Source organism: Lampetra planeri, chromosome 33, assembly GCF_965212315.1.
Source record: "Lampetra planeri chromosome 33, kcLamPlan1.2.h2, whole genome shotgun sequence".
NCBI lineage: Eukaryota > Metazoa > Chordata > Hyperoartia > Petromyzontiformes > Petromyzontidae > Lampetra > Lampetra planeri.
Window position 1 is genome coordinate 12,355,219 of NC_136139.1, and position 26,512 is coordinate 12,381,730.

Consider the following 26,512-nt stretch of genomic DNA (forward strand, 5'->3'; position numbering starts at 1 on the left):
GCTGGGTGTACCTGAAATGGCTGTCAGGTGGGGGGTGGGTCATTGAGAGGTGGTGTCAAGGGAGGATCTTGTATGATGCATACCTATCAACCCATACGGTTTACCCGTAGACTTGTCCAGGAAATTTTAGTTTTCAGGTCCATACAGCGTACAGCCGTTTCAATACGGGCGAAATTGTTGTGTATATTTGTTTGTGTTGCTCCCTTGTGATGGGACTTTGTAGGATGAACATTGAAATGTATAAGGGTACGGGTGACCAATAAGGTCTGACTGAATTGGTCTGTAAAAAGTTAGGAACTGATAAGGGGTTGACAAGCATGATGATGTTGTATACAGATCATGTTTTAAAAAACACGAATATTCTTGAGCAGACTCCGTTTGATAGGGTGGGTGTTAAACTTTGTTCAGATCTAAACTCTCAAATAAACAAAAAATACCCCATAAACACTGGATTTGCAACAACAACAAAAACCTGTTTGCAAAGTGTAATACATACTATCTACATACGGTAGATTTATAACGAGTAGAAAGTGGGCGGAGTGGACGGTTGAATGAGTGACAGGCGGAGGGCGTCTGGCAAGGAGGAGGCAGTGAGGGGCGGTTGGAGGGGAGACATTCAGGAGCGCGCTTGCTGGCGAGCAGCAGAGAGTAAGTAGTCTCCATTATTTACCAGAATGTATGCACAAGTGACAGATATTATTACGCTGTTTGCAACACAGCGATGGTTATAGCACGTCTATTTTGTACTGTATTACTAACATTTGTACAGATTCATAAGTATTAGAGTGAATATTTTCCTGAGTTCGACATTTTACACGTTTGACTACCGCATCAACCTTGTGAAGACAACCCCTTTTGAAAGCGTGTTTTTTGAGAATCTATCGCGGCTCTGTATTTATCTGCCTTGAACACATATTACTCGCTTGAAGCTAATCGCCTCATCTTCTGCTCACCACGATCGCCAATTCGTCTTCCCTCACCATTCCACACCTCCACCCCATCTCCTTTCATCCTACCCACCTCGTTCCCTCCACACACCGTCAATAGGGTCTATATACCACACACACGCCTCACCTATTACCTCACCGAGTCGACTGCCTGCGAGCTCTCACTCGGGTTTCTTCTCACCACGCCGCTCTTCCCGCCCACGCCACAACCCCTTCCGCCTTCTTTCTCCGTGTCGAGGCCGGGCACCCTCCCCCCCTATCCCCGCAAGTTGTCTTCTCGAGTCGTCTCCGCCCGTCGTCGCCGCCGCCGCAGTCGCGACCGCGTCTCTGCGGCTCGTTGGCAATTCACCACCCCAAGCACAGCCATGAGCAGCCCCGTGGCGGTGGCGGAGGCCTCGGTCGGGACCCCGAGCCTGGCGGGATCCGTGGTAGAGGAGGCAGCTGCCCTCAGTACCACGGACGCGAAGGCTTTCCACGACAACCTGGCGCCCAAGAAGAAGCCCAAGACGGTAACGGAGTCGTCCCCCCCCCCCCCGTGTGTGCCAACAGTGCCGGCCTTCATAGGTGCTCGCTAACTTGCCCCAGGAGTCTCTCAAGGATATACGGGGGATCTTTGGTGTATGCCGTGCCCTGTGTTGTGGTGTGGCGTTCTCTTATGAGGCGGCGGCGGCCGCCGCATCGTTGCTAGTGGTGCATGTGTCGTACTGTGTGGTACGTGTTCTACTGTTTGCAGTATGTGCCGTACTGTGAGGTGTATCGGGCTTGCATGTGGTGTGTGAGTGTGGTGTTCGATGTGTGTGTCGTCCTGTACACGGTGTGTTTGCCGCACCGGATGTGCTGTGTATCGCACTGGATGTAGGGTGTGTTATACTGTATGTAGGGTGTGTTATACTGTATGTAGGGTGTGTCATACTGTATGTAGGGTGTGTCATACTGTATGTAGGGTGTGTTATACTGTATGTAGGGTGTGTCATACTGTATGTAGGGTGTGTCATACTGTATGTATAGGGTGTGTCATACTGTATGTAGGGTGTGTCATACTCTATATGGGGAAGCAGTGGCGGAGCAGTCAACGTGCTGCGCTACGAACCCGGCAACCCGAGTTCGATTCTCGCTCAACACCATTGACTGTTATCTGAACCGGTCCTGGGTCTCACCTAGGTAGACTCAGCTTCGAATTAGTCTCTGGTGCGGTGTGTAAGCATCGCCACTGGAGAGACAAAGGCGGTCGGGCGTGATGCTGGCTACCCATCCCCAGCAGTCTATGAAGGCTATACGGGGGATCTTTGTCGTGGGGAGCGGTCGTGTAGCGGTTAGCTACGAACCTGGTGACCCGATTCTTGCTCACGGCCAGCACCAGTGACGATTATCTGAACCGGTACTGGTCCTCCCCTAGGTCGACTCAGCCTCAAATGAGTACCTGATGCGGTGTGTAAAAACACGCCATTGGGGGAGACAAAGGCGGCCGGGTGTGGTGTTGGCCACCCGGAATTGATAGGTGCTCGCTAACAGCACTTGCCACAACAGTCTGTTCAGGCTATACGTGGGATCTTTGTCCTTGCCTTGTGTCGTACTGAATGTGTTGTGCGTGTTTGGTGTCTCGTACTTTCTATGGTATGTACGTGGTGTTCTGTGTAGGTATTGTGCGGTGTACCGTGTGTTATGTAATGTATATGGTTTGTGTGTGCACTGTGTGGTGCCTAGCCCTGTGTATGTGTGATGGGTGGCAGTGCACATTGAGGGGGTTGCATTGAGAATGCAACTGCTTGCCTCGTGCATTTGTAGAGGTGTAATTGTGTATGGGCGCGGATGGCTAACAAACACAAGGGGCGTGGTTAGGGCCGTACACAGAGGAGGTGCTCACACCGACGTCCGCACCTGCATCCCCCACGGGCCCCTCCCGGGGGGCCGAGTACTATAAAAGGTGGTGAGCCGGAGTGCTCGAGGTCGGAGTATCAGCTTTAACCAGCGAAGACCGAAGACCAGCTAGCATAGGCCCCGGAGCTCCCCTGGCTCGCTGTCCTTGTCAGGGCCGACCAGGGCAAGCCGGTGGCATGGCCCCGAGAGCCCGGACTCAGGGTGCCGAGATCCCAGCTTGACCAGGGCTGGGATAGGTAGCCTCCCTTAGCTCCGTAGTGGAGGACTCGGGTTTAGGTTAGCAGGGTTAGATGTCGTGTCTTCCTGTTAGTTGAGTAAAGGGGACGTTAACCCCTTAAGTACTGTGTGTACACAAGTTGGTGTCAATAAATAAGTGTGCCTCCGATCCCGTCGTCAAGCCTCCTGAATACTACTACACATTCATACAGAAAAAGTAAATATAAGATATGACTTTCCATGAGTGATCATTTCTCCACCAATGCAAATATTTGAAAACGTAAGTGTATCTTGGTATCTTCATTTCTTCTTACCTATACAAGGTATTCTTTGTCTTTCTATCTTTCCATTTGTCTGTATGTGGACACGCAACTTGCGAAGGATTTGGCTCGCGAACTGTGGGGTTTTCGTAAAAAAATAATTAGCCGGGTACCACTCCGTAAGCCCCGTGCTTGGCATAGGCTATTCCTTTTCCATGTCCGTCATCTTTAAATGAGTAAAAATAGCGTTTTTTGTGCGATATTTATTTATTTATGTCCCCACGCACGTCATCAGTGGAGGGTGGGGGGATTTCTCCTTTGCGTTCAAAATGCAAAAAAACACATTCCTGCGGAGGGAGCTGGTAGGAACGTTGGGTTGTTCAGTCAATGGCCAGGGTCAACGGCGGCGTGGTGTATTTCGCAAATATGGCCGACTGTGAGGGCGGGCACAAGCCGGCGTGAGTAGGTTAAACGTTGAGTTTTATAAGGGCAGCACGGGGTGACCAACCCCTCCCCACCCAGCCCCACCTCTCCACCCCCCACCCAGCACAACCCTCCTCACCCAGCCCCTCCCCACCCTCCCCTCCCCACCAGCCCCTCCCCACCCCACCAGCCCCTCCCCACCCAGCCCCTCCCCTCTCCACCCAGCCCCACCCCTCCCATTTTTGGATGCAGGACAGACACAATCATCCCCTGTGGGCTGGTGGAACCAGGTGGTTCCTACCAGTAAAATACTATAGGGTCGGTAGATACTAATATTATAGCACTTAGATAGTATTATTGTAGCGCGGGCGGGGGTATGGTGGTGGGGGGGGGTAGCGGCCCAGCCCCTCAGCCTGGCAATGTGTCACCTCCGGATGAGCAATCTAGGCGAGGCAGCAGGCTCTGCATGGGACTAGGCCTCACCACAGTTTACTATTATGAAACAAATAAGTTGGCAGATATTACAATAATAATGTTTGTGTGCAGATAAGTACTCAGGTTCATTGTTTACTATTATGAAACAAATAAGTTGACAGATATTACAATAATGTTTGTGTGCACTAAACTAAATTTTAATTATTAGGTTGCTAAATATTTCCTTTTTTTAGCTGTGGTTTTATGACGCTGAGACGGTATACTGCCAGTCTGTGCTGTGACCTGCTGCCTGCTGATTAATTAACGTCAGGGCACTGGCACTCTATTATCTACACTGATAATTTTGCTTTTACCCATTATGAGTGTATGGCAGTTTATAATCTGTTACCTGCTTCTTTACCTCACTCAGTGTACTTGCTTTTTCAGCTGCTGACTGTATTGCCAGCTTTTTATGTCGACTGTAACAATGCTTATGTCATTGAGTCGGCGCACTGGCAGTCTATAATCTAGACTGTAGCCTGCTTCTCAACTTACTTGTGCGTACTACTGCTCTTTAATATCGACTTATTTAAGCTTATTTCTTCAATGCATTTCTATTGTTTCGATTGCTCACATCATGCTTTTTACTGATACGTAGTACTGCGATGCTGATTAATATGTTATACTGCTAAAGACTTTATTTGCTACAGTCCATTGCATTTCATCTATCGTTTTGTTACATTCGTGGGATACCGCACGTTTACTTTCCACGAAAGCAGGGAGCACGCAGGGAGGTTCAATGCCCTGAATATTGTTGACCTTGCTTTCTTATGGTGGGTGAAGGACATTATGAGAGAGACAATGTTCTTCCATACCAAGAAAACACCATCGCACGATTTTCTGATACAGAGCATACGATGCCCTACAATAACACATTTTCCTTTCGCAAGGCCAAGATGATTTTCCGATTTAAAGCTTTCGTGACTGCAGGGATTCATCTTCTTGGTTCTTTCGGTAAAGTCACGTAGAAGGGAAGTAATAAAATAATAAAAATAAAACACAATAAAATAATTCTCACGTTTCGGCCAAGAAGATAAGGCCAAGATGGGTACCACATCAACATTCCTCCAATTACAAAGCTGCAGGACAAAGACATGCTCACAAAACTGTCTCCTCTAAAAAAAATTATATTCCTTCGTGATCATGGACAGAGGAGGAAACCGCATATTATGGTGCGCCAACCTCTTTCACCAGTATGTTGTCGATGAGTATGCCAACATTGAGAGTGAGCGCCTTCTTTACATTCAACTGAATCAAAACCGCCTGAGTGTGAACAGTATGCTCATCTCTGGGACGCCATCAATGCCTTTGTTGGGGCTATAACTTCGCAGAGACGTCTTCTTGGAGGCAACGCGTTTATTTAAACAAATGTTAATAACAACCGTAACACTTAAGGGGTACGGCCCCTTCACCCGATAACCTAAGGGAGGTACAGCCTCCCTTCTAGCGGGCCCTACAGATGTAGGGGTGTTACGGAGGGGCTGTATACATAGGATCACACGGGAAACAAACACAGTGGGCGGGGCTTCGTGAGTGCACGGGGAGGTGCTCTCAACGACGTCCGCACAGGGCAGCCTGGGGGGGCTGGCCCCACCCCTCAGCGGGGGGTTTTGGTATAAAAGGGGATGAGCCGGAGAGCTCGGGGGACAATGTTAAAGCTAAACCAGTGAAGACCGAAGATCGTCTAGCTAGAGCCCTGGACTCCCCTGGGTCGCCGCCCTTGTCAGGGCCGCGCAGGACCGAGCCAGCGGCGTGGTCCCGAGAACCAGAGCTAGTGCTCTGGGACTCCGGGTACCGTAGCCCGACTTACCAGTGTCGGGCCAGACAGCCTCCCCTAGCCCGTTAGTGGAGGACTAGGAGGTAGGTCAGAGATAGCTAGCAGTGTATTCCCAGCTAGCCGGGTGAGGGGGCCGATACCCCCTCCAGTGTTGTATGTCCGCGGTTGTGACAACTGTTGCGGAATAAATACGTGTGCCTCAACCCCGGCGTCCAAGAGTCCTCAACGATATTACATTTGGTGACAGAAGTGAATGACCACGAACATGGACACGCGCCGGACAGCTCGAGCCGGGGTACCGGAGGCGGAGGACACCGCTGAAATTGTGGAGCCCGAGACGGCTGAAGAAGGCATCGAGCAGCCGGGCCCGGACGCATCCTTACCGCAGCATCGGGATGAAGGGGAGCCGTCAACAGACGGACTGAGGCTGGCTCACGCCAGACTGGCGGAGCTGCTGTACGCTGCTGCCGCCACGCTCGAACACATCACACGGCTGGGGGCTGGTGGACCGCCACGGGGCGAGGACAGCCGACGACCGGTGCGCCTTCCCGCCATTTCAACGGAGCACAACTTTGAATCTCCCGCCATCGCCGCAGCAGCTGCTGAGGGCGTGGCCGGCCTGAACCTCGGGTCCGACATCGGCCTCACAGGGGCTGCCGCGTCATCACCAGCGGACAGAGCGTCACCACTGGTGCGACCGGCGATGCCATCCGTCGTTCGCGCCGAAGCCCAGCCGAGTGACGGGGACAGCGGAGTGGAGCTTCCACGGCGGCCGCTGCGCTGCACCAACGGCTACCTCCACTCAAAGAGTTTGTGGGCGAGGAGGGCGACTGGGGCGGCTTCCAGCGGCGTTTCCTCGCGCACCAGGAAATGGCGCAGTGGTCGGATGCCGAGGCTCTCTGCGCGCTGCCGGCGCTCCTCGACAGCGACGCCCTCGCCGCTCTTACATCGGCGCCGAAGGACAAACGCTCCACGCTACAGATGGCGCTGCAGTTGCTGGCTGCGGTCTACGGACCATCGTCGGAATGCAGGCAGCTCTTTTATGATCGCCAGCGGGGTGCAAAGGAGTCGCCCCTGGCGTACCGTACGAGTCCCCTGGCGCTGGCGAAGACGGCCTTCCCACGAATGGACGACGAAGGCGTGGACGCGATGGTAACGGAAAAGATCCTCCTGCTGGCGGACGACCTGGACATCGCCGTCGTTGCACAGGAGGACACAGAAATGGGTTCCCTCCAGGCTGCGCGGCTCCTCCACGCCAACCTGCTGTCGCAGCGACGGAAGGCCAGCATGGCAGCGGCCGGGCGTACGGTGGCTGCAGCCACCCTCCCGGCGGAGGAAGTTTGCGCCATCGACCATCGACTGCAGCAGAGGGTGGGAGTACGGGCGGGCCGGGATGGATCGAGCCGCTCCGACCATCCGTCATCGCCGCCTGCGCTCCCGCGCTGTTACAACTGCGGCATCCGGGGCCATGTCGCCTCGGGGTGCCGCTCTCCTCGGCAGCGCGGGACGACGCCTCGACATGACGCCGGCCCTCCTCCCAAGCTCCATCAACATAACCCGGCGAGTCGCGGCACCCCTCATGTTTGGCCCACGCACACACCCGTCACACACTCGCACACCGCAACGAACGGGGGGCCGACATTGCGCACCATCGCGCCAACACGCACCACTATGGGGACTCAGATCGAACCCAGGCAGTGGTCCGTGTTGGCCCATCGCGTTGTGGCTGCATCGTCGGGGTCGTCAGCCGTGGTGGGGCACATTGACGGGGTTGAGGTGCGCATCCTGGTCGATACAGGAGCATCGGCGACCATCATTTCGGAACTAATTTACAATATTCTCCCTGTCCAGAGCCGTCCTTTACTGCCGGTTAACGTCCCATTCTATGCTGCTAACGGGGGCTCACTTGGCATCATTGGACAGATTCGAGCACAAATTTGTATCGGTGATATAAAATTGTCCGGCCCGATTTTTGTTTCCTCCTCGCTGGCGGTTCCGTGCCTGCTGGGGACGGACTTCTTGGGCAAAATGCCGATTCGTATTTTAATAGACCAGGGCTGCATTGAGCTCCCGTCGGGACGACGCATGGCGTTTCTGCCGTCCCCTACTGCGGCTCGGACGGCATTCGCGATGGTACCGGCGTTCGTCGTTAAAACGGTTCGCGTACCGCCGGGGGCACAAATGTTGGTGCCTTTCAAACTTCGTCGGCCCTTCGCTAAAGGCATTGGGGACCAGGGAATTCTGCTGGGGCCATCTAGGGCCGGGGTTAGCGGACCTCATTTGATTCCGGCCCAGACCATCGTAAAAGGGGACGGGGACCCTTTCATCGCGGTCCTCAATGTGGGGTCGCAGACAGTGGTGGTTCCTCAAGGGACCGTGCTTGCTCACGCAACGCCGGTGCCCTGTGAGGAACCTGTCGCGAATCACGTAGGCACTGTCCCTCTGCCGCATCCACATTCGGACACCGATGAAGGGTGGCTCGAGGCGCTTTGTGCGGGATCGACGGACCTGTCGGATTTAGAGCGTCAAAAGCATAGGACGCTGCTGCGTGAATTTTCCGACGTTTTCAGTCAGAACAAATTCGATTTGGGCTGTACCCATCTGTTGCGTCACCATATTGATACAGGTGACAGCGCGCCAATACGCCAAAATCCTTTTCGGTTAAGTCCCGCCGAAAAGGACCATGTCAAATCGGCTGTTGATGACATGTTAGCCGCCGACATCATTTCTCCCTCTACCAGCCCGTGGGGTGCGCCGATCGTCCTGGTTAAGAAACAGGATGGCTCGTTGCGGTTTTGCGTCGATTTTCGCCGCCTCAACAAAATTTCTGTTGCCGACGCATACCCGCTCCCACGGATTGACGAATCGCTGGACGCTTTGGCGGGAGCGCGATTCTTCTCCACATTGGATTTGCTTTCGGGATTCTGGCAGCTTCCTCTGGACAATGATTCTAAGCCTAAAACTGCATTCCGTACACCGCACGGTCTCTTCCAATTCAACCGGTTGCCGATGGGACTCCACTCGGCGCCGGCGACTTTACAGCGATTGATGGAATTGGTTTTGGCTGGATTGCAATGGGACTCGTGCTTAATTTATTTGGATGACGTTATCGTCTTTAGCAGAACATTTGACGAGCATCTCCAGAGGTTGCGGGCGGTTTTCCTCAAAATGCGGGCTGCTAATTTGAAATTTAAACCCCAAAAATGTCATCTGCTACGCGAATCTGTGCGTTATTTGGGACACATCGTTGGACGCTCGGGTATTGTTACCGATCCCGCCAAAACGCAGTGCGTCAGCTCCTGGCCGACTCCCACCTCTGTGGGGGAGGTCAGGAGTTTCATTGGATTTGCGTCGTATTACCGACGCTTTGTCGCGGATTTTGCGACAATTGCAAAGCCCCTACACGCTTTGACGTCAAAGGGGGTCCGCTTTCAATGGGGACAGGTGGAGGAGGCTGCTTTCCACTCCCTTCGGGACGCTCTGGTTAAAGCTCCTCCCTTGGTTTACCCCGATTTTTCTAAACCCTTTGTGCTCGACACCGATGCGAGCAACACAGGTATTGGGGGCGTGCTTTCCCAGGTGGTTGACGGCGTGGAACGGGTAGTCGCGTACGGTAGTCGGGTGTTCTCTCCAGCGGAGCAAAGATATTGTGTCACCCGTCGGGAACTGTTGGCAATTGTCTATTTCATCCAACCGTACCGCCCATATCTGTACGGTCAGCGTTTCACCGTCCGTACAGATCATGCGGCACTACAGTACGCCCTGCGAGTTCAACAACCATCGGGACAATTGTCTCTGGTTGGAGGTTCTCCAGGACTTTGATTTTGAAACCACGTACCGTAAGGGCGTCCGCCACACCAATGCGGACGCTCTGTCGCGCATGCCAACCACCCCCGAATGCGCATGCCTCCTGGGGTCGGGTCGTTGCAGGCATCCGGGTGAAATATCTGTTCCGGTCTTGGCGGCCGCAGACGACGCAGCGTCAATGACGAATTCGATCGCACAACAGGGATCAGATTCCCTGTTGGGGTTGCCTGTCACTGAATGGGGGCGCCTACAGATGGAGGATACCTCCCTCCTCGCGTTGCGTCGTCGCGTCGGGGATGCTGGGCGGGGGAGGGGTGATGCCGACGCATGGGAAATGGTCACGGGTCTGCTGATGCATTGGGACGGGAAATCCCATCGACACCGGCTGGTGGTCCCTTCTGGGTTACGGGGTAAGGTGGTGTGGGCCGCTCATGAGCGCCTCCTCCACCTGGGCACCCAAAAGACCCTCGCCTTGCTCCAGCTTGATTTTTTTTGGCCGGGCATGACAAGGGATGTCGCAGATCTGTTGGGGTCATGCCCTCGGTGTGCGCAACGTAAACCACCAGCACGGGAGTCTAACCCGCCTTTGCAGTCTATCAGAGTCTCCAGAGTCAACGAACTTGTCGCGCTGGATATTCTGGGCCCATTCCCCGCCACCCCCAGGGGCAATAGATATTTGTTGACCGGGGTGGAGTACTTTACGCGCTGGCCTATGGCCTGGCCCCTGGCCAACCAGTCGGCAGCAGCCATCGTGGAGGCCTTTGTCCAGGGATACGTCCTGGACAAAGGTGCTCCCGAGCGGCTGCTGACCGACCAGGGCAAAATTTTTTCCGGCAAACTGCTCCAACAAGTCTGTGAGTTCCTGGGCACGAAAAAAATTCGTACCTCTCCCTATCACCCGCAAACTGACGGGATGGTCGAGCGTCTGCACCGAACCATCACGTCCATGTTGTCACAGCAGGTTTCGGACTCACAGACCGATTGGGACCTGCAAATTCAAGGGGTCCTGGCAGCATACAGATTGGCCCCCCATGCGGCAACGGGATTTTCCCCCTTCTTCCTCATGTATGGCCGCGAACCTGACCCACCTGTTCGGGCCCAGCTGCAGATCCCCGCGCCGCAGGGTAAAACTAAATTGGCCGACCATGTTAAATTTAATCTTGCGAAATTAACAGAGGCACGGGATGCTGCCATGCAAAATTCCGACCTACGTCAGAAAGCTAATGAGCGGCTCAGACTGGGTCGCGCGCACGTGCTACAGTGGAAGCCGGGGGACAAGGCATGGCTGCACTGTCCCCAGGTACCACTCGCGACCTCCTCTAAACTGGTGCGGCCGTGGCGGGGCCCTGTCGAGGTGGTTGAGGTTTTGCGGCCTCAGTGCGTACGCATCAAATGGGGGAAGCGCCGGTGGTTTGTTCACCCCTCCAGATTGAAACCCTTCATTGCGGTGCGAAGTCCCACTCCACACACGCGTGGCCAAACATGTGGGGGGTCGACCGACTCAAAGGGTCCGTCTCCGCTGCTCTCGCCTGACGTGTTGCCGGCTGTCCCGCCCCCAGGTGCACCAGGAATGACGGGCTCACGCCCGACAACCCCTACGGGGGATGCCGAGGGTCTCGCGACATCGAGAGGAGACTCACTTGGAAATGGACAGTTGCCACCCGACGGCCTGCCATCCGGGGTTGCACCGTGTGACGGGGCTGCTGCAAGGACGCGCGCAAGAATGCGCAGACTCTTGTGATGCACAAAAAGAAGAAAAATTATTTTTCACATGTTATGTTCACTGTGTGCGGCGTCGGTGGTGTGTTCCTGGCACATTGGATTGTACGTATGTTGTGTTCACTGTGTGTTGTGTGTGTGCTGGGGTTCCCTGCAAATTGTATATACGTTGGTTTTACGGATTTCGTATTTATTCGGGGGTAGGGTGCGTCGGGTTATTTTCCCTTCTTGCTTTTCTGGTTCTTGTTGTTGTTCTCGTTCGCGTTATTGTTGAAAAAATTGTGAGGCACACGCGGGGTCGAGGGGTAAATAAACTTTTATTGTCGTTTGTTGCAGCCGGGACGGCTGCGAGCTGTACAGGGGGGGGTGATGTAGGGGTGTTACGGAGGGGCTGTATACATAGGATCACACGGAAAACAAACACAGTGTGCGGGGCTTCGTGAGTGCACGGGGAGGTGCTCTCAACGACGTCCGCACAGGGCAGCCTGGGGGGGCTGGCCCCACCCCTCAGCGGGGGGTTTTGTTATAAAAGGGGATGAGCCGGAGAGCTCGGGGGACAATGTTAAAGCTAAACCAGTGAAGACCGAAGATCGTCTAGCTAGAGCCCTGGACTCCCCTGGGTCGCCGCCCTTGTCAGGGCTGCGCAGGACCGAGCCAGCGGCGTGGTCCCGAGAACCAGAGCTAGTGCTCTGGGACTCCGGGTACCGTAGCCCGACTTACCAGTGTCAGGCCAGACAGCCTCCCCTAGCCCGTTAGTGGAGGACTAGGAGGTAGGTCAGAGATAGCTAGCAGTGTATTCCCAGCTAGCCGGGTGAGGGGGCCGATACCGCCTCCAGTGTTGTATGTCCGCGGTTGTGACAACTGTTGCGGAATAAATACGTGTGCCTCAACCCCAGCGTCCAAGAGTCCTCAACGATATTACACAGACTCAGAGCTATGCTTTCGCGGGTCCTCCGCTACAGGACCTAGGGGAGGCTAGGCTGACCCGACCTTGCCAGGGTACGGGTCTCACCACTGGTCCGCTACCACCTGGCTCTTACTAGAGCCTCGGTTGAGGGTCCCAGGGTGCTGGCCTAGTCTTCAAGTCTTCAGACGTTTTCGGGTCTTGAGTGGACTAACACTGCTGGTCCCGTTGAGAGGACCGGCTTTTATACACCAGTTGGGGCTTACCCCGCCTCTCCTTCCCTCGAACCTTCCAGACGGTTCTGGAAGGGTCGGGATTTAACCGTTGGCCCCCAGCCCCCATCCCCATGGGGGTCTGGGGTTTCTACCTCCGGTCACGGGGCACCCAGGGAGGGGGTTACCTTAGGTTAACCGCTACACCTCCCGCTCACTCTCGGCTGCCCCCTATCGGCCTGTGAGTGTGGTGACAAGTAAGAAGACATACAGCACCTTGGTATGGCGCAACATCTCTCTCCCCTCTGTAGCACCCAGCCGTCCTGGCTGTCAACAATTCCACAGGGTAAAACACGTACACATTTAGGAATGTCTCTGTGATGGCTGCCGCAGATTGGTTGGAGAGAGGCCAGGCCATGGGCCAACGTGTGAAATATTCTGCCCCAACCAACAAAAACAATTTCCGCGAGGGGTGGCGGGAAAGGGCCCCAAGATGTGAAGAGCGACAAGCTCATTGACCCGCAAAACTTTTATTGATTGCAACGGTGGGCAACAGGGCTTTGCCGGGTGATTTCGACATGCGTATTGCACGCATTCCTTTAACAGATCGGCAACGTCAGCTGCCATGCCCGACCAGAAAAAGTGTTTACGAATAGTGTTTAAGGTTTTGTGCACACCCAGGTGCATTAGCCGGTCGTGGACAGCCCACACAATCCTACGGAGAGTCGTAGGAACAACGAGGACGTGTCTGCAGGAGGCGTCATCACGGCGCATCAGCAGCCCATCCCTCAGAACGATGCGCGCCACACACTCCGGACCGATGAGCAGAATGATGGGCGTTGCCAGGTACTTCCTGCTCGTCAAAATATATGTATCTCAATGTGGTCTGTTTAACGTGTCTATGGTGTGTACAATATCTACTCTTATCAATGCATACCAGAGCTCGCCTCTTCCCCCTCACCCGGCGCCACGGCGTTGTACCTCGACAGGCGCTCATGTCCCCAATGCCTCTCCGTCATCCCTCAGTTCCTGGCAGTGCTGGCGAGGCTGCCCCTCCCTCTCACTAAATCTTCCGCTCTGTCACTCATGCTGTTGGCCCCGCAAATGTTATTATTTCACACCAAGACTGAATGCCCTTCATCTTGAGTGCCAACCTCATCAAATGCACAGCCCTTTTTATCCTCTTCGCTAGCACCACCTGTCTTCAACCCCCACCCCCACAGGGCTTAGCTTGCAAGTTAGCTCTACCAATATTTGTCTCCCTCTGTCCTCTGCCCCCCCCCCCATCTCTTTTTTTCTTAAGGGGGTCTATCCCATTGGACGTTACCCTCCCATTCATGATCTCACGTGGAATCCCATGTACTGGCATTGGCTTCCCATTATTTCCCGCCCCCCCCCCCCCCAACTCTAGCATCAGTCGCTTCGTCTCTCGTCACTACATGTAGCTCCTACCGATCAAATACTAAATATGCCAATTTTTGGCAAAGGAGACCTGATATCACTTACATCTCCTAGACAAGCATTATAACTACAGTAGGTGAAACGCAGCCCATGGGGAAGTAAAGTCTCTTTTCAAGGGAGACCTAGATTACATAGAAATCATACAATGGGAGGTACAGCAAAACCACCCTAGAAAATGCAAGCCACATAAGTGAGTAGGTGAAAGTACAATAAACCCACGCTATGTGCGAGTTCTGGATTTATGAGTTTTGTATATTCGCGAGTTACTAAATGTGTAGTGAGTCGCAGACGTTCTTTTTAGAGGCAACCCCTTTATTTGTAACACCGTAACACAAAGGGGTAACTGCCCCTTTACCAGATACCAACCTATGGTGGTGACCACCCAGCTAACTACTCTATACAGGGGAGTTACTGCTACAAAGGGTCAGACCCTCACTCGGGTCTCCGACCACGTGGTCCCTTGTAGGACGAAGCGCTTCCAGCTTGAGACGCAGAGCTTCCAGCTTGTAGAACGAAGAGACCCCGGTCCCTCTCGGGTTGACGCGTATGCCGACAGGGGTTGCGCTCCATCCGACGGCTCCGGCTCCGTACGGGACACGGCACACGTCACCAGCGCCCTGTCCCGCTGCAGAAGTTTCTGGGCTTGGATACACCAGCGACCTGAAGAGGTCCCGCGAAGAGACAAGACGTCGCCATCCTCTGCTGGAAGGATGGTTTGGAGGGATTTCGCTAATGCCAGCAGTTTCTCGAGGACCAACGCGTTGATTCCGGCGTGGTCCATTTTAGGGAACGCGGCTTTCGGTAGCGCCAAAAGTGTGCTACGGAAGGCGAGGGCAGACTCGTTCTCCCCCTTCTGTCACGTGCCAAATTTGTGGCATGTATTCGCCGGAGGCTCGTAAATGGACGCCATCTGGTCGAAGGCTTGCGTGAGGGTGGACCTTTCTGGTGGCGGGATGGCAAGAAACACTGCAAGGGCATCGTCGTCCAGGGCTGCGGGCAACGCACGCAGCACCTCCGCCTCCGTCCATCACGCCAAGTCAGCATTCGTGAGGAATCGCCGCTTGAAAGCCACCCAGTCGCCACTAGTAGCCGCGAACTCCTTAATGAAGGGAAATTGCCATCGGAGAGTCGATGTCCATCGGCACCGACGGCGCATCTTCAATTTTGGTGGGCTGTGCGCTCTGCGCCGATGACAAAATAGCGACCGAAAGCACGGGCTGCGCCGCCGAGTTTCCCGCCTGTTGTGAAATGGCGGCGGAGTTGCCTTCCACGAGCGGCATCGCCGCTCCCTCCTTCGCCGGCGGACTGCGGGGCTGATTTCCGCCAGAAACCAAACCGCAGCGTGGAGGAGCTCCGTGAGGCGACTGCGCCTCCTGGAGGGACGCCCCCCCGCCGACGGCGAAGCATTGAACGGTCGGCTGGCGCCCTGCTCCGCCGGCAGCGTCTCCCCCACATCCTCCGGAGCTGTAGGCGGCACGAGGTCCTCGTCTTGGCTGTCCGACGTCCTGGTACATGGTCTGCAACGTGTAGATATAGTCTACGGCTAGCTGAGTAACGACCGTAATCTCCCCCAATAACACAACTGACTTGTTTGTGTGCGGGGATGGAACTCCTTTACAGCTCAGAACCCCGCCTACTTGCCCTTGGCCAACATATATAACCTCAGCTTTCTTGCTGTGTTCTTCCTGGTTCAGCAGTTTCACTGCTGGATTATTTTTTCCACCTGAGGATGATCGCTTGTGTTGCGATCGAAACATCATGATACAGTGATACCTCGGTTCACGAACGCTACTGTTCACGAACAACTCGGTTCACGAACAGAAAAGTTCATAAAAATATGCTCCGGTTCACGAACTCCGCTTCGGTTCACGAACAGGAGCCGCGGCCATTTTAATGCTATTTCCAGGCTGTCACATGGTCGTGACTTCCTGTAGGAAGATCGTGGAGAGAAGAAGAGACACAGAAATAAGTACTGTGAGTACTGTGAAGACACTTTCAGTGACTTTTTGCTTTTTGGTGTGCTTTTTAGCACATACAGTACTGTACTGTACTACTATACTGTACAATACTGTACTTACTGTATTGTACAGTTCACCCGTTTGAGTGCTTACTGAAGTCATCTCAAGCAAGGTTAGTGTTCTCTCTTTATACATTACTATACTGTACAGTACTAATGTGTGTTGTAATTTGTTTCATATTTTTGTGCTTCAAAAACCAAAAAAAAGGTCAGAACGGATTAACCGGATTTACATTGAACCCTATGGGAAAATGTGCCTCGGTTCACGACCAATTCGGTTCGCGACCAGAGTCAGTTCACGAATTAAGTTCGTGAACTGAGGTATCACTGTATATTATTTTTATTTTATTTTTCTACCTACATTACTTTACCGAAAGAACCAAAGAGTACACCAAGGGGTAACTGCCCCTTTACCAGATACAACCTAGGGTGGTGACCATCCAGCTAACTACTCTAGACAGGGGAGTTACTGCTACGAAGGGTCAGACACTCACTTTGGTCTCCGACCAAGTGGTCCCTCGAAGGACGAAGCGCTTCCAGCTTGAGATGCAGAACAAAGAGACTCCGGTCCCTCTCAGGGGCTCTCTACGGTCGGGGCCGCTCCGCCCTCGGCCCCGCCCGCCTTCTTGAACATTCTCGTTCCCTCCCAATCCCTTTCAAGAGCTCTCCCCGGACATGTGATCACCCACTAGTCCCCCCACCTGGGGCCCCCTGTGTGGACATTCCCGATCACGTGTCTACGGGGTCAACCAGAGTGCCACGGCCTGGGGCAACCCTGCCCCTGGGCTGACACTCACCCCCTCCCCTTCGGGGGAGCCCCCACCACATTCTGTGCGTGGTGCCCGCACTATCCCAGTGCTCGTCAAGCCTTGCTAGGGGTGGTATTACACACAGCCACCCACACTGCCCTTCCGGGCCGGCACCATACAGTGACATCCCCGATGTTACTATTAATGTATACTAAATCCCTATTCGCGGCCCGCCGGACTTCAGTATTCACAACGACTGACACTGGGGAGATGCGTGCAGAATTGTTACATTTGTAATAAAGGTCGTGGAAGCGACTTCTGTAATCCGGTCTTTATTTGTCTTTCGTTCACAACACTCCTATCTTACTCCTTCACGCTGCTGACAGATAGCATGAGAGGGAGAGAGAGAGAGACACACGCGGCCACGTGGCAGCCTGGACCCCGCTCCAGCGTAGCCTCACCCTCCGTTCGTTCCAGATCTGACCACGTGTTGTCCGTCTCCACCCCTTTTAATACCCGGGTCACGTGGTACCTTTCCACCAATCCTGGTTAACCTTTATGGAATCTTCTAGACTCCATCGTACGTTCCCAGGACCGCGCCCCTGACTCGTCCCCCCATTGGCTGTGGTTAAAGCCAGCAGATCCAATCCTCTACTTACAGATGTCACCTTCCCATTACGTTAGGGCCACGCCCCTAGACTTCCCCCCATTGGCTATGGGCAAGGACCGGTAGAGCCAATCATCGTAGCGAGGTGTGATCCATCAGCAACCCGGATATATCCTCACATTACATCACCCCCCACCCGGTGTAAAAAGTCAGCCGTCTCGGCTGAAAAAAGAGTGACAGCCCGAATCCCTTTGAATAACATCTTAGGGCGTCCATGACTCATTAACAAGGTAAGGGGAGTAGGCGCCAACGCGCAGAGGAATTAAAACATTAAAACAACCGACATACATTAGGGCGCCCCTGTAGCGCAGTAACACCAGGGCGACAGACCGCAAGGACAACAGTATTAGCGAAATGGGAGAGACTTCGACCGCATACACGACACCGGACCCTCTCCTCCCCTCGCACCTGGTTGCCTCGCCGACTGTTCAGCAGGAGGTGGTTGCAGTGGAGAAGAAGAAGAATTTTCGGTTTCCGTTGTGTCTGGGACAGGCCCCGTTGGAGGTGGAACGTCCGGGGTCTCGTCGTCCTTCAAAACCTGTGCGTCTGCGGGGGGTAGAACACAGCCCCAAGGACTGTTGGACGGCGAAATTATATCGGCTGACAACATGTTGTCCACCACGCCACGCACGTGTTCCCTTTCTGCAGGGCTCATGCGATGCGGGTGCATACAAATTGGTCCCGCCACACCGGTGTCGATATGGTGCGACAAGAGCGAGGTATGGCCCAAATCCAAATAGTTTTTACTGAAAACGTCAGCGTACTCTGACAATAGTGAATGCAAGGCACTCCGCTGCGTGGCCGACAAGGACGTATTTTCCCCGCACAATTTTGCGATCCATCAATCGTCCGAACGATCGGATCGTGCTACACGCCAGCGGCCATTTTTGTGGGTTGGTCGCTCTCAAAGCTGGTGAAATCGGTAGTGGCGTGAGCCAACACCGAGCCAGCCGGGGCGACGACCCGGTCCGGACCCCCATTTAACATTTGTATAAACAGGGCCTGACCAGGCCGAACGATAGTTTGAGCCGCCACTATGGAAAAGGATTTTGCCACAGAGTTCGACGGGGACAACAACACACCCGTCGCATAGTCCGCGGCTTCCAACCGATTTAGGTAACGCAGCGGAATAAGCATTTGTGAGCCTGATGGTACTTCTGTAATGCGAGCGTAAACGGCCTCGCGGATATGACGTAACAGGTGGGAGGAGTTGGGTCACGTGGGGGGAGAGGAGAGCTTTTAAGGGCAGGAACCGGAAGGGCTGGAGGAGAGTGTGGGAATAAAGACAGGAGGAGGCCACGCAGGGCAGGAGGTGGAAAGTGGCGTGATCGCCACAGGTCGGGACTCGGCACCGTTGGCCAGCGGTGTCCGGGCACGGAGGAGGCGGAGAGCCAGCAGCGGGGCTGCATAGTGAGCCAGCAGCAAGTCTGCAGGAGCGAAGGCAGCAGTGGGGCTGCCGAGCGGGAGACGGAGGAGACTCTGAGCGAGACGCCGTGCGGGCAAAGTTGTACGAACCACAATAAAGGACAACGGAGACAGACCCAGTGAAAGAGTCGTTTATTACACTTCTACCGTGACAGCAACAATCGCGTTAACAGCGTTTCCTGGGGGCGAACGGCCCAGCAGGGACGGCAGGAAGGACATTCTACGGCCCCCTGGCATTTCCAATCAACCTTGATCGACGAGTATTTTACCGGGCATCCGACGAAGGAAATCGGTGCCCAATAAGCATGGGACGGCCAATGGACGCGAGATCAAAACTGGCCCCACCGCAGTGATATTCCCTATAGCAATGCGCACATCTACTCGCCCCAAAATACCCATGCTACCCCCATTTGCAGCAACGCATGCATCGTTAGCCGGTCGGATCCGCGACGTTGGAATGGACAGGAGATGAAAAATAACATCGGAAATGATGGTTGCAGACGCGCCGGTGTCCACCAAAAACGGACATCGATCCCATCGATAGTACCCCGTACCGTCGAGGACCCCGACGCGGCTGCCACCACCCTTCGAGCCAATTTTTTCCATTGTGTAACCGAGTGTGGCATCGACCCAGGTGACCCACAATTCCCTTCAGGAGTGCCAACATGGGTGCGAGTGGATGCGTGATGTGTCAAGACCTGCCGGGTGTCCGATATGTGCTGACTTGCCCGAGGGTGCCGTGGATCCGCGTCCGGTGGAGGAGATGGAAGTCGGCCCGATGGGAGCTGAGGAGGTTGAAGTCGGCAGCGGCAATCCCGGGCAAAATGGCCTCGTCGGCCACACTTAAAACATGTGGCCGTCACCGCCCGGCGGTCGGCCGCCCCGGTCCCCGCTCGTGGACGTCTGGCCCCGTCACGCTGGTCGAGCGGCCGGCGTTTCGGGACCCAGCGAGGAACGGCTGCCATCACCTCGTCGTCGCTGGAGTCGTTGGAGCCGTGGATGACACGACGTGGGGCCCATCCCAACGGTGGCCCGTCTATCTCAGGATCTCCCGTCCATGCAGCCATCTGGTCCCAGCGTTTGAGGTTGAACTTGGCGTCCAAATAGCGCGCCGCCCCTCGAGACGTTAGCGGTTCGTGGCCGCACACCGGCAATGATATGTTAAGTTCCTGGGACAACTCAATCATTCTAGAAAGGATGAGAGGATCCAGGAGATCGGCTGACGAATCGGGGTAGGCGGCCATAGCAAGCACCAACAGCGCCCCTCGGTAGGCCGCTGCATGAATTTCCTGGTAGCCGCCATCGGCGGCTCGTAGAACTCCGCCATTTCCGCGAAAGCGTCACGCAGCGTCTTTTTCTTACTCGCCGGGATGGAGCGGAAGACTGCCAAGGAGACGTCATCCAATAGCGTGGGCAGAGCCTCCAGCGCTTCTGCCTCCGTCCATTGCACCGACCGAAAGGCTGACTCGAACCGCCACGTGAACACGCTCCAGTCGCCCCCGGCGACAAATTCTTTAATTTGAGGAAGGCGATGGTCGCGGTGAATATCCGAGGCATCGGGCGTGTCAGATCCCGCTCCCCACGCAGCACGCAGCTCCGTCAAGATGGCGTCCGGCGGCCGCGTGGCAGCAGCCCCGCCCAAGATGGCGTCCGGCGGCCGCGTAGCAGCAGCTCCGCCCAAGATGGAGGCCTCCCCCTCCGCGGCAGGAGTAATGGCGGACAGCGTTTCCCGCTGAAGATCTTGGTCATAGGCCCTTGGGTGAGTTCCACGCGGCTGACCGAGGGCCGCTGATGACGCGACTGCCGTTGCAAGATTTAGCAGGACCGCAGCCGGAGATGTCGCCCTGCCGGCCTGTAGTCGATGCGCGGCGTCGGGGAGAGCGGCAGACGGCGGTAGAGGACCCGTGGCTCCCAGCAGCTCGTCCTCGTCCGCCTCGACATCTTCATCCGACGGAGGATCCGGTGGGTTTCTTTTCTTGAGGTGCTTGGACATTTTCTAATAATTGTTCAAACGGTCTTAAGAAGCACTTTTGTCACCAATGTAATAATGGTCGTGGAAGCGACTTCTGTAATCCGGTCTTTATTTGTCTTTCGTTCACAACACTCCTATCTTACTCCTTCACGCTGCTGACAGACAGCGTGAGAGGGAGAGAGAGAGAGAGAGACACGCGCGGCCACGTGGCAGCCTGGACCCCGCTCCAGCGTGGCCTCACCCTCCGTTCGTTCCAGATCTGACCACGTGTTGTCCGTTTCCACCCCTTTTAATACCCGGGTCACGTGGTACCTTTCCACCAATCTTGGTTAACCTCTATGGAATCTTCTAGACTCCATCGTACGTTCCCAGGACCGCGCCCCTGACTCGTCCCCCCATTGGCTGTGGCTAAAGCCAGCAGATCCAATCCTCTACTTACAGATGTCACCTTCCCATTACGTCAGTGCCACGCCCCTAGACTTCCTCCCATTGGCTATGGGCCAGGACCGGTAGAGCCAATAATCGAAACGAGGTGTGATCCATCAGCAACCCGGATATATCCTCACATTACACATTTTTAAGGGATCTGCGAGCCACCCTCACGCGCTCGCACCACACAGACATAAAATCTCCGCACTCGGTATAACACGCACCAATTACACGCACGGGAATACACTAGATGGGGGTCAAGGGTCAAAGGGCACTGACGTCACCCGGACCAGGCATGCGAGACGAGGATGTGTATTGAGAATGAGGGTGGAGATGGAGGGTTTAAAAGGGGCTGTGAGACGCGTGTTCGAGGTTTGTTTTGGAATGAGTGTGGCTGTGGGTTAAAGAATAAAGAAGTGGTTAACCAGTCTCTGACTGCTCTTCATCTGGTGGCAGCAGTGGGATGTCTCGCCTCAACCGACGCAAGATTCCAAGGGGGGAGACACAGCCAGAAGACGCTCTAGGTGCCCGGGATGAGATTTTCTCCGAAACGGAACCGACGAGTCGGGATTCGTCCCCCGGCTCATCGACGAGATCCGTGGCAGCTGCTCGTCCGAGTGGGCACCTTCATCCACCAACCCAGCGCCGCCACCGCCGCAGATCATCCTCTAGGGATCGGAGGATGGATCAGCTGCTGGAGGTAGTCACCGCGCTGCTTAACTGGCTGGGTCCTGAGGTCGAATGAACGGCGGGGAACTTCAGCCGCACCGCCTCCCCAGCGAGGGTACGGGGGCCACGGTCAGCCTTCCCGACCAGGCACTCCACAGCATGTATCAGGGGATGGAGCAGCATCAGCGATGCCGCCGACCGTACATCCCGCGCGGGACCTGGGAGAAAACTCTGGTCTGCCCTCCCGATATTCTCCGACAGCAGCGGCAACCGGAGGAAATGAACGACTGGAGCACAGCGGAGAGCATCTGACCGGGCAAGGGGCAAGGATACAGGTCGTGAGCGAGATTCGGCCCGAAACTCAGCCGAGGCAACCCGCGGAGGGAGGACCAGATCATCCGCTTTCGTCCGCCGGTTCGAGACGGCCGTCTGGGCAATGAGGTGGACAGAGGATCAAGCCCTGACAATGCTTCCCACTGTGTTGGATGACCCCGCACTGGCAGTGTTCGACCGGATTCTGCCTGCAAAAAAAAACCATTTGAAACTGAAGATTATGCATGTGTTCTCGGCTGTCCGCTTAGTCCTCAGTCTCGCAGTGATCCACTCTGAACTCATTATTGTGCATTTTTACTGTATGCATACTATACTTACAGTCGACTCGTTTATACATTTTGGTATAAACGAGTCAACTGCGAGGTCCATAAAAAAGAATGCAAATGCAATCAGATAAAGTGTTGCAGCTTGCAGCTTGTGCTCCCTAAAGTGCTCAAATGTTAACTGTGCAGTGTTCAAACACCTGCCTCTCGGGGAGTCATCCTCCTGAATTCCTCACCATTACCCCCACTTCCATCGTCATGAAATCATCATCATAATCATAAAAGGTCATTTAAAAACGCATTGTTGTATATAATGTATTATTTATTGTAGTCAATGTTATTACACGTTTACCATTTCCCCCCTATGTTCACTTGTACCAGGAACATAACCCCATTTTTTTCCATTTGAAACAAAGTTTCTGCATTAGTGAATTCTGCATTCTTGAGAGTTTTCAATGCATATGTAAATTCTGCATTCGAGCGTTTTCAAAAATGTGACCCTCGCGGATTGAGAGGAGGGTTTACCGTATTTACTCTCATATATTCAAAGCGCTAAATTCACTGTATTATAGAGAAGGAAAGTCTTGGACGAAGGGATTTTTCAAAATCGGGTGTTTTCTCTCTGCACATGTCAGAGTAAAGAAGGCACTATGTTTCACAGGGACAGTCTGCAGTAGTTTTACAGTAGGGAGCGGTGTTTTTTGTGTAATCTCGTTTGCGTAATTTGCAGGTCATTTTCTTAATTTGCTAAATTTGGATCATGATGCTGGGACACAATGGCCTCTTATTAAATGATAACGCAGGATCTTGAATATCCACTGTGAAGGATACTGTGTGTATTTTACAGTTTAATATGCATACAGTAATAACCAGGGCAGCCTATCGGGTTCAAACCCTGAACCTTTGCCCCAAGCGGCCAATGTGTTATCGCTGGGCCATTTCATCAATAATGAATGGAAGATTTATCATATAGACTGTTGTATGTACTTGTGTGTGTGTGTGTGCAGCCAAAGCCACAGAATGCAGTCACCATTGCGGTGTCATCACGTGCCCTTTTTGACATGCGCGAGGAGCGGCGCGTGTACGGGGAGCAAGGCGTGGAGGCGTACTTGGCACTGCAGATAGAGAAAGAGGAGGAGCCTTTTAAGCAAGGTCCCGCTTTCCCATTTGTGCAGGTAAACAACCAGTGGTGTGCTGAGTTTCTATGCGCATGTTGGTAGATGGCACATTTTCACCTGGGTCAGTGCTTAGCCTTGGCATTGATCCACCATACAACTTGTAGTTGTCTCAGAACAGGAAAGGATTAATACTATTAACAGTCAATAGAGATATACAGATATTTTCTTCCTGTCATTGATATAATTAACCTATTTTAAAAATCTACTTTAAAAAAACTATGTCAAGAGAATGGTATGGGTCTGACACAAGGCTCAAAAGTTTGGATATGTCGAGTTATTGTCCCAGCATGGGAGCCATCATGCTTTTGTGCTTTTTAATGACATCGCAAATTACATCAGAATATGTTTCCTGTGACATAATTTCCTGTTATCTGGAATTTATAATGTTACAATTCTTAAGATGATTCCAGAACCCTGGCCCATGAGAAATACCACTGGGCAAGAATTTTTTACGTAAATATTTTGCTGTGAAAGTACGTCTTCCCAGAATCCAGCTGCAATCAACTGACTATAATTGAAGTTCTATTTGGAATTCATACAAATGGTAATCTAGACACCAGTATAATTTTCCCACATACATTCTAACGTAATATTGAATTATAGATGTGAACTGTAGATCTACGGTTGCTACACAATACCTGCTGACTATATAGCTTTTAGAGTATCACTTGTATTTTGTGGGTCTTTCGGTAAAGTCGCATAGATAGAAAAAATAATAACAATAAAATAATAAATAATCAAGTGAATAAAAATAATAAAAATATCACGACGTTTCGATCGCTACAAGCAATCGTCAGGAGAAAAAAAGAAGGGGAAAGCTGCTGAGGCTGGCTGTTTTAAAGGTTTGAAATGGGTGTAGCCCAGATGTCATAAACAAAGTGGGCTGGCGAGTGATGTTAAAGTGAGAAATTTGCATGTAAATGTCAGATCGGAGAGCTACCTCCATGAGGAGGGTGCGGAGGTGGCCATTGTATTGTGAGAGATTAGCATATCAATGTAAGATCGCAGAGCTACCGCCACATGGAGGAACATGAGCAACGGCGGCTATGTTAGTGCGAGACATTTAACCTGTTAATGTAAAATCAGAGATTAGCATGTCAATGTAAGATCGCAGAGCCACTGCCACATCGAGGACATGAGCGACGGTGGCTGTGTTAGTGCGAGACATTTAACCTGTTAATGTAAAATCAGAGAGTCGAAAATAACTGCTAACATCAGAAGGTAAGATGGAAACATCACAGCCAGTTATGACTTAAACTGGTTAATAACGTCCTTCCAATGATTGCTTAGTTTGTACCCATCTTCTTCTTGGTTCTTTCGGTAAAGTCACGTAGAAGGGAAGTAATAAAATAATAAAAATAAAACATAATAAAATAATTCTCACGACGTTTCGGCCACAACGCAAGCAGCCGTCCTCAGGGGGAGAATCGGACCTGGATCTTGTGTTTAATCAGTACATAAAATCCGTGATCTGGTCCCGTCTGTAAAATATGTGGTTCCAGACATACAGTACCCTGCCGTCTACAAACTAAGTTGCCTCTGTGGTAGCAGTTACATTGGAGAAACCAAACGACATGTCTCGGACCGCATCCGTGAACATAAAGCAGACTTGAAACACGGTAGGACAAACACCTCAGCCGTGGCAGATCACTGTTACAATTCAGTGGGTTCACATGATATTGACTTCTCCAAGACAGAGGTTATCTGCAAGCCATCTGGCTACCATGAGAGATTCGTTCATGAGGCGATCCACATATACAAACACAGAGACAATTTCAACCGAGAAGATGGATTCCGGCTTAGCAATCATTGGAAGGACGTAATAAACCATTTCGGATCTTAACTGATTGTGTCCACGTTTACGGTGACTTTCGGACCGCGTTCCACTCACTGACATTGACTATATATCCTGTATTCTCCGCAGGGAGTGGGTTCTTTGCTCCGCTGCGGGCTTCCTTTCACCACTCTCCCATTGACATATTTTGTTGCTTCCTCTTGGTGCCTTTCATGCGACGGTCAGTGGTATAGTGTATAGCATATTGTATAATAATAAATAGTATTAAAGTGTAATGTTTAATACAATGTATAAGGTAATATATAGTATCGTTATTGTATGGTGAATATACAGCAGGGTGGTATACAGTTGGGTGGGTAGAATAATACATAGTGTAATATTACAATGTATAGTCTAAAAACATATTAGTTGCTGCGGCGCCATATTATTAACATTCTTTCCCTTTATTAATTCTAACCTTACTCCCTCCCTTTGATACTGCTAATCTTGCATAATGCATGGGCATAATGACTGTAAACCCCTCGCCAATCCTCCTAATCGCATATCTGCATTTCCCATAAATATGCTAAATTCCTCTTGATATGCACTCCGCAGGGAATGGATTCTTTGCTCCGCTGCAAGCTTCCTACCACCATTCTCCCATTGACATATTTCGTTGCTTCCTCTTAGTACCTTTCACGCGACGGTTTATGGTATAGTGTATAACATATTATATAATAATAAATAGTATTAAAGTGTAATGTTTAATACAATGTATAAGGTAATATAAAGTATCGTTATTTTATAGTGAATATATAGCAGTGTGCTATACAGTTGAGTGGGTAGAATAAAACATAGTGTAATATGACAAGGTATAGTCAATAAGCATATTAGTTGCTGCGACACCATATTATTAACATTCCTTCCCTTTATTAATTCTGACCTTACTCCCTCCCTT

At 52.7% G+C, this 26,512-nt stretch overlaps 1 protein-coding gene across 2 annotated transcripts in view; it reads left to right on the top strand.

The window, feature by feature from the left end:
* Positions 1-566: 566 nt before the first annotated feature.
* LOC144729821 (cytosolic 5'-nucleotidase 1A-like) overlaps positions 567-26,512 on the top strand; it is a 38,706-nt gene continuing 12,760 nt past the window's right edge. The window contains exons 1-3 of one of the 2 annotated variants that reach the window (XM_078610334.1): positions 567-648; positions 1,048-1,456; positions 23,610-23,777. In XM_078610334.1, the coding sequence (XP_078466460.1) occupies positions 1,313-1,456; positions 23,610-23,777 (312 nt within the window). In that variant the 5' untranslated portion in view covers positions 567-648; positions 1,048-1,312. The remainder of the gene's footprint in view (positions 649-1,047; positions 1,457-23,609; positions 23,778-26,512) is intronic. The other variant, XM_078610335.1, reaches the window with a different exon arrangement.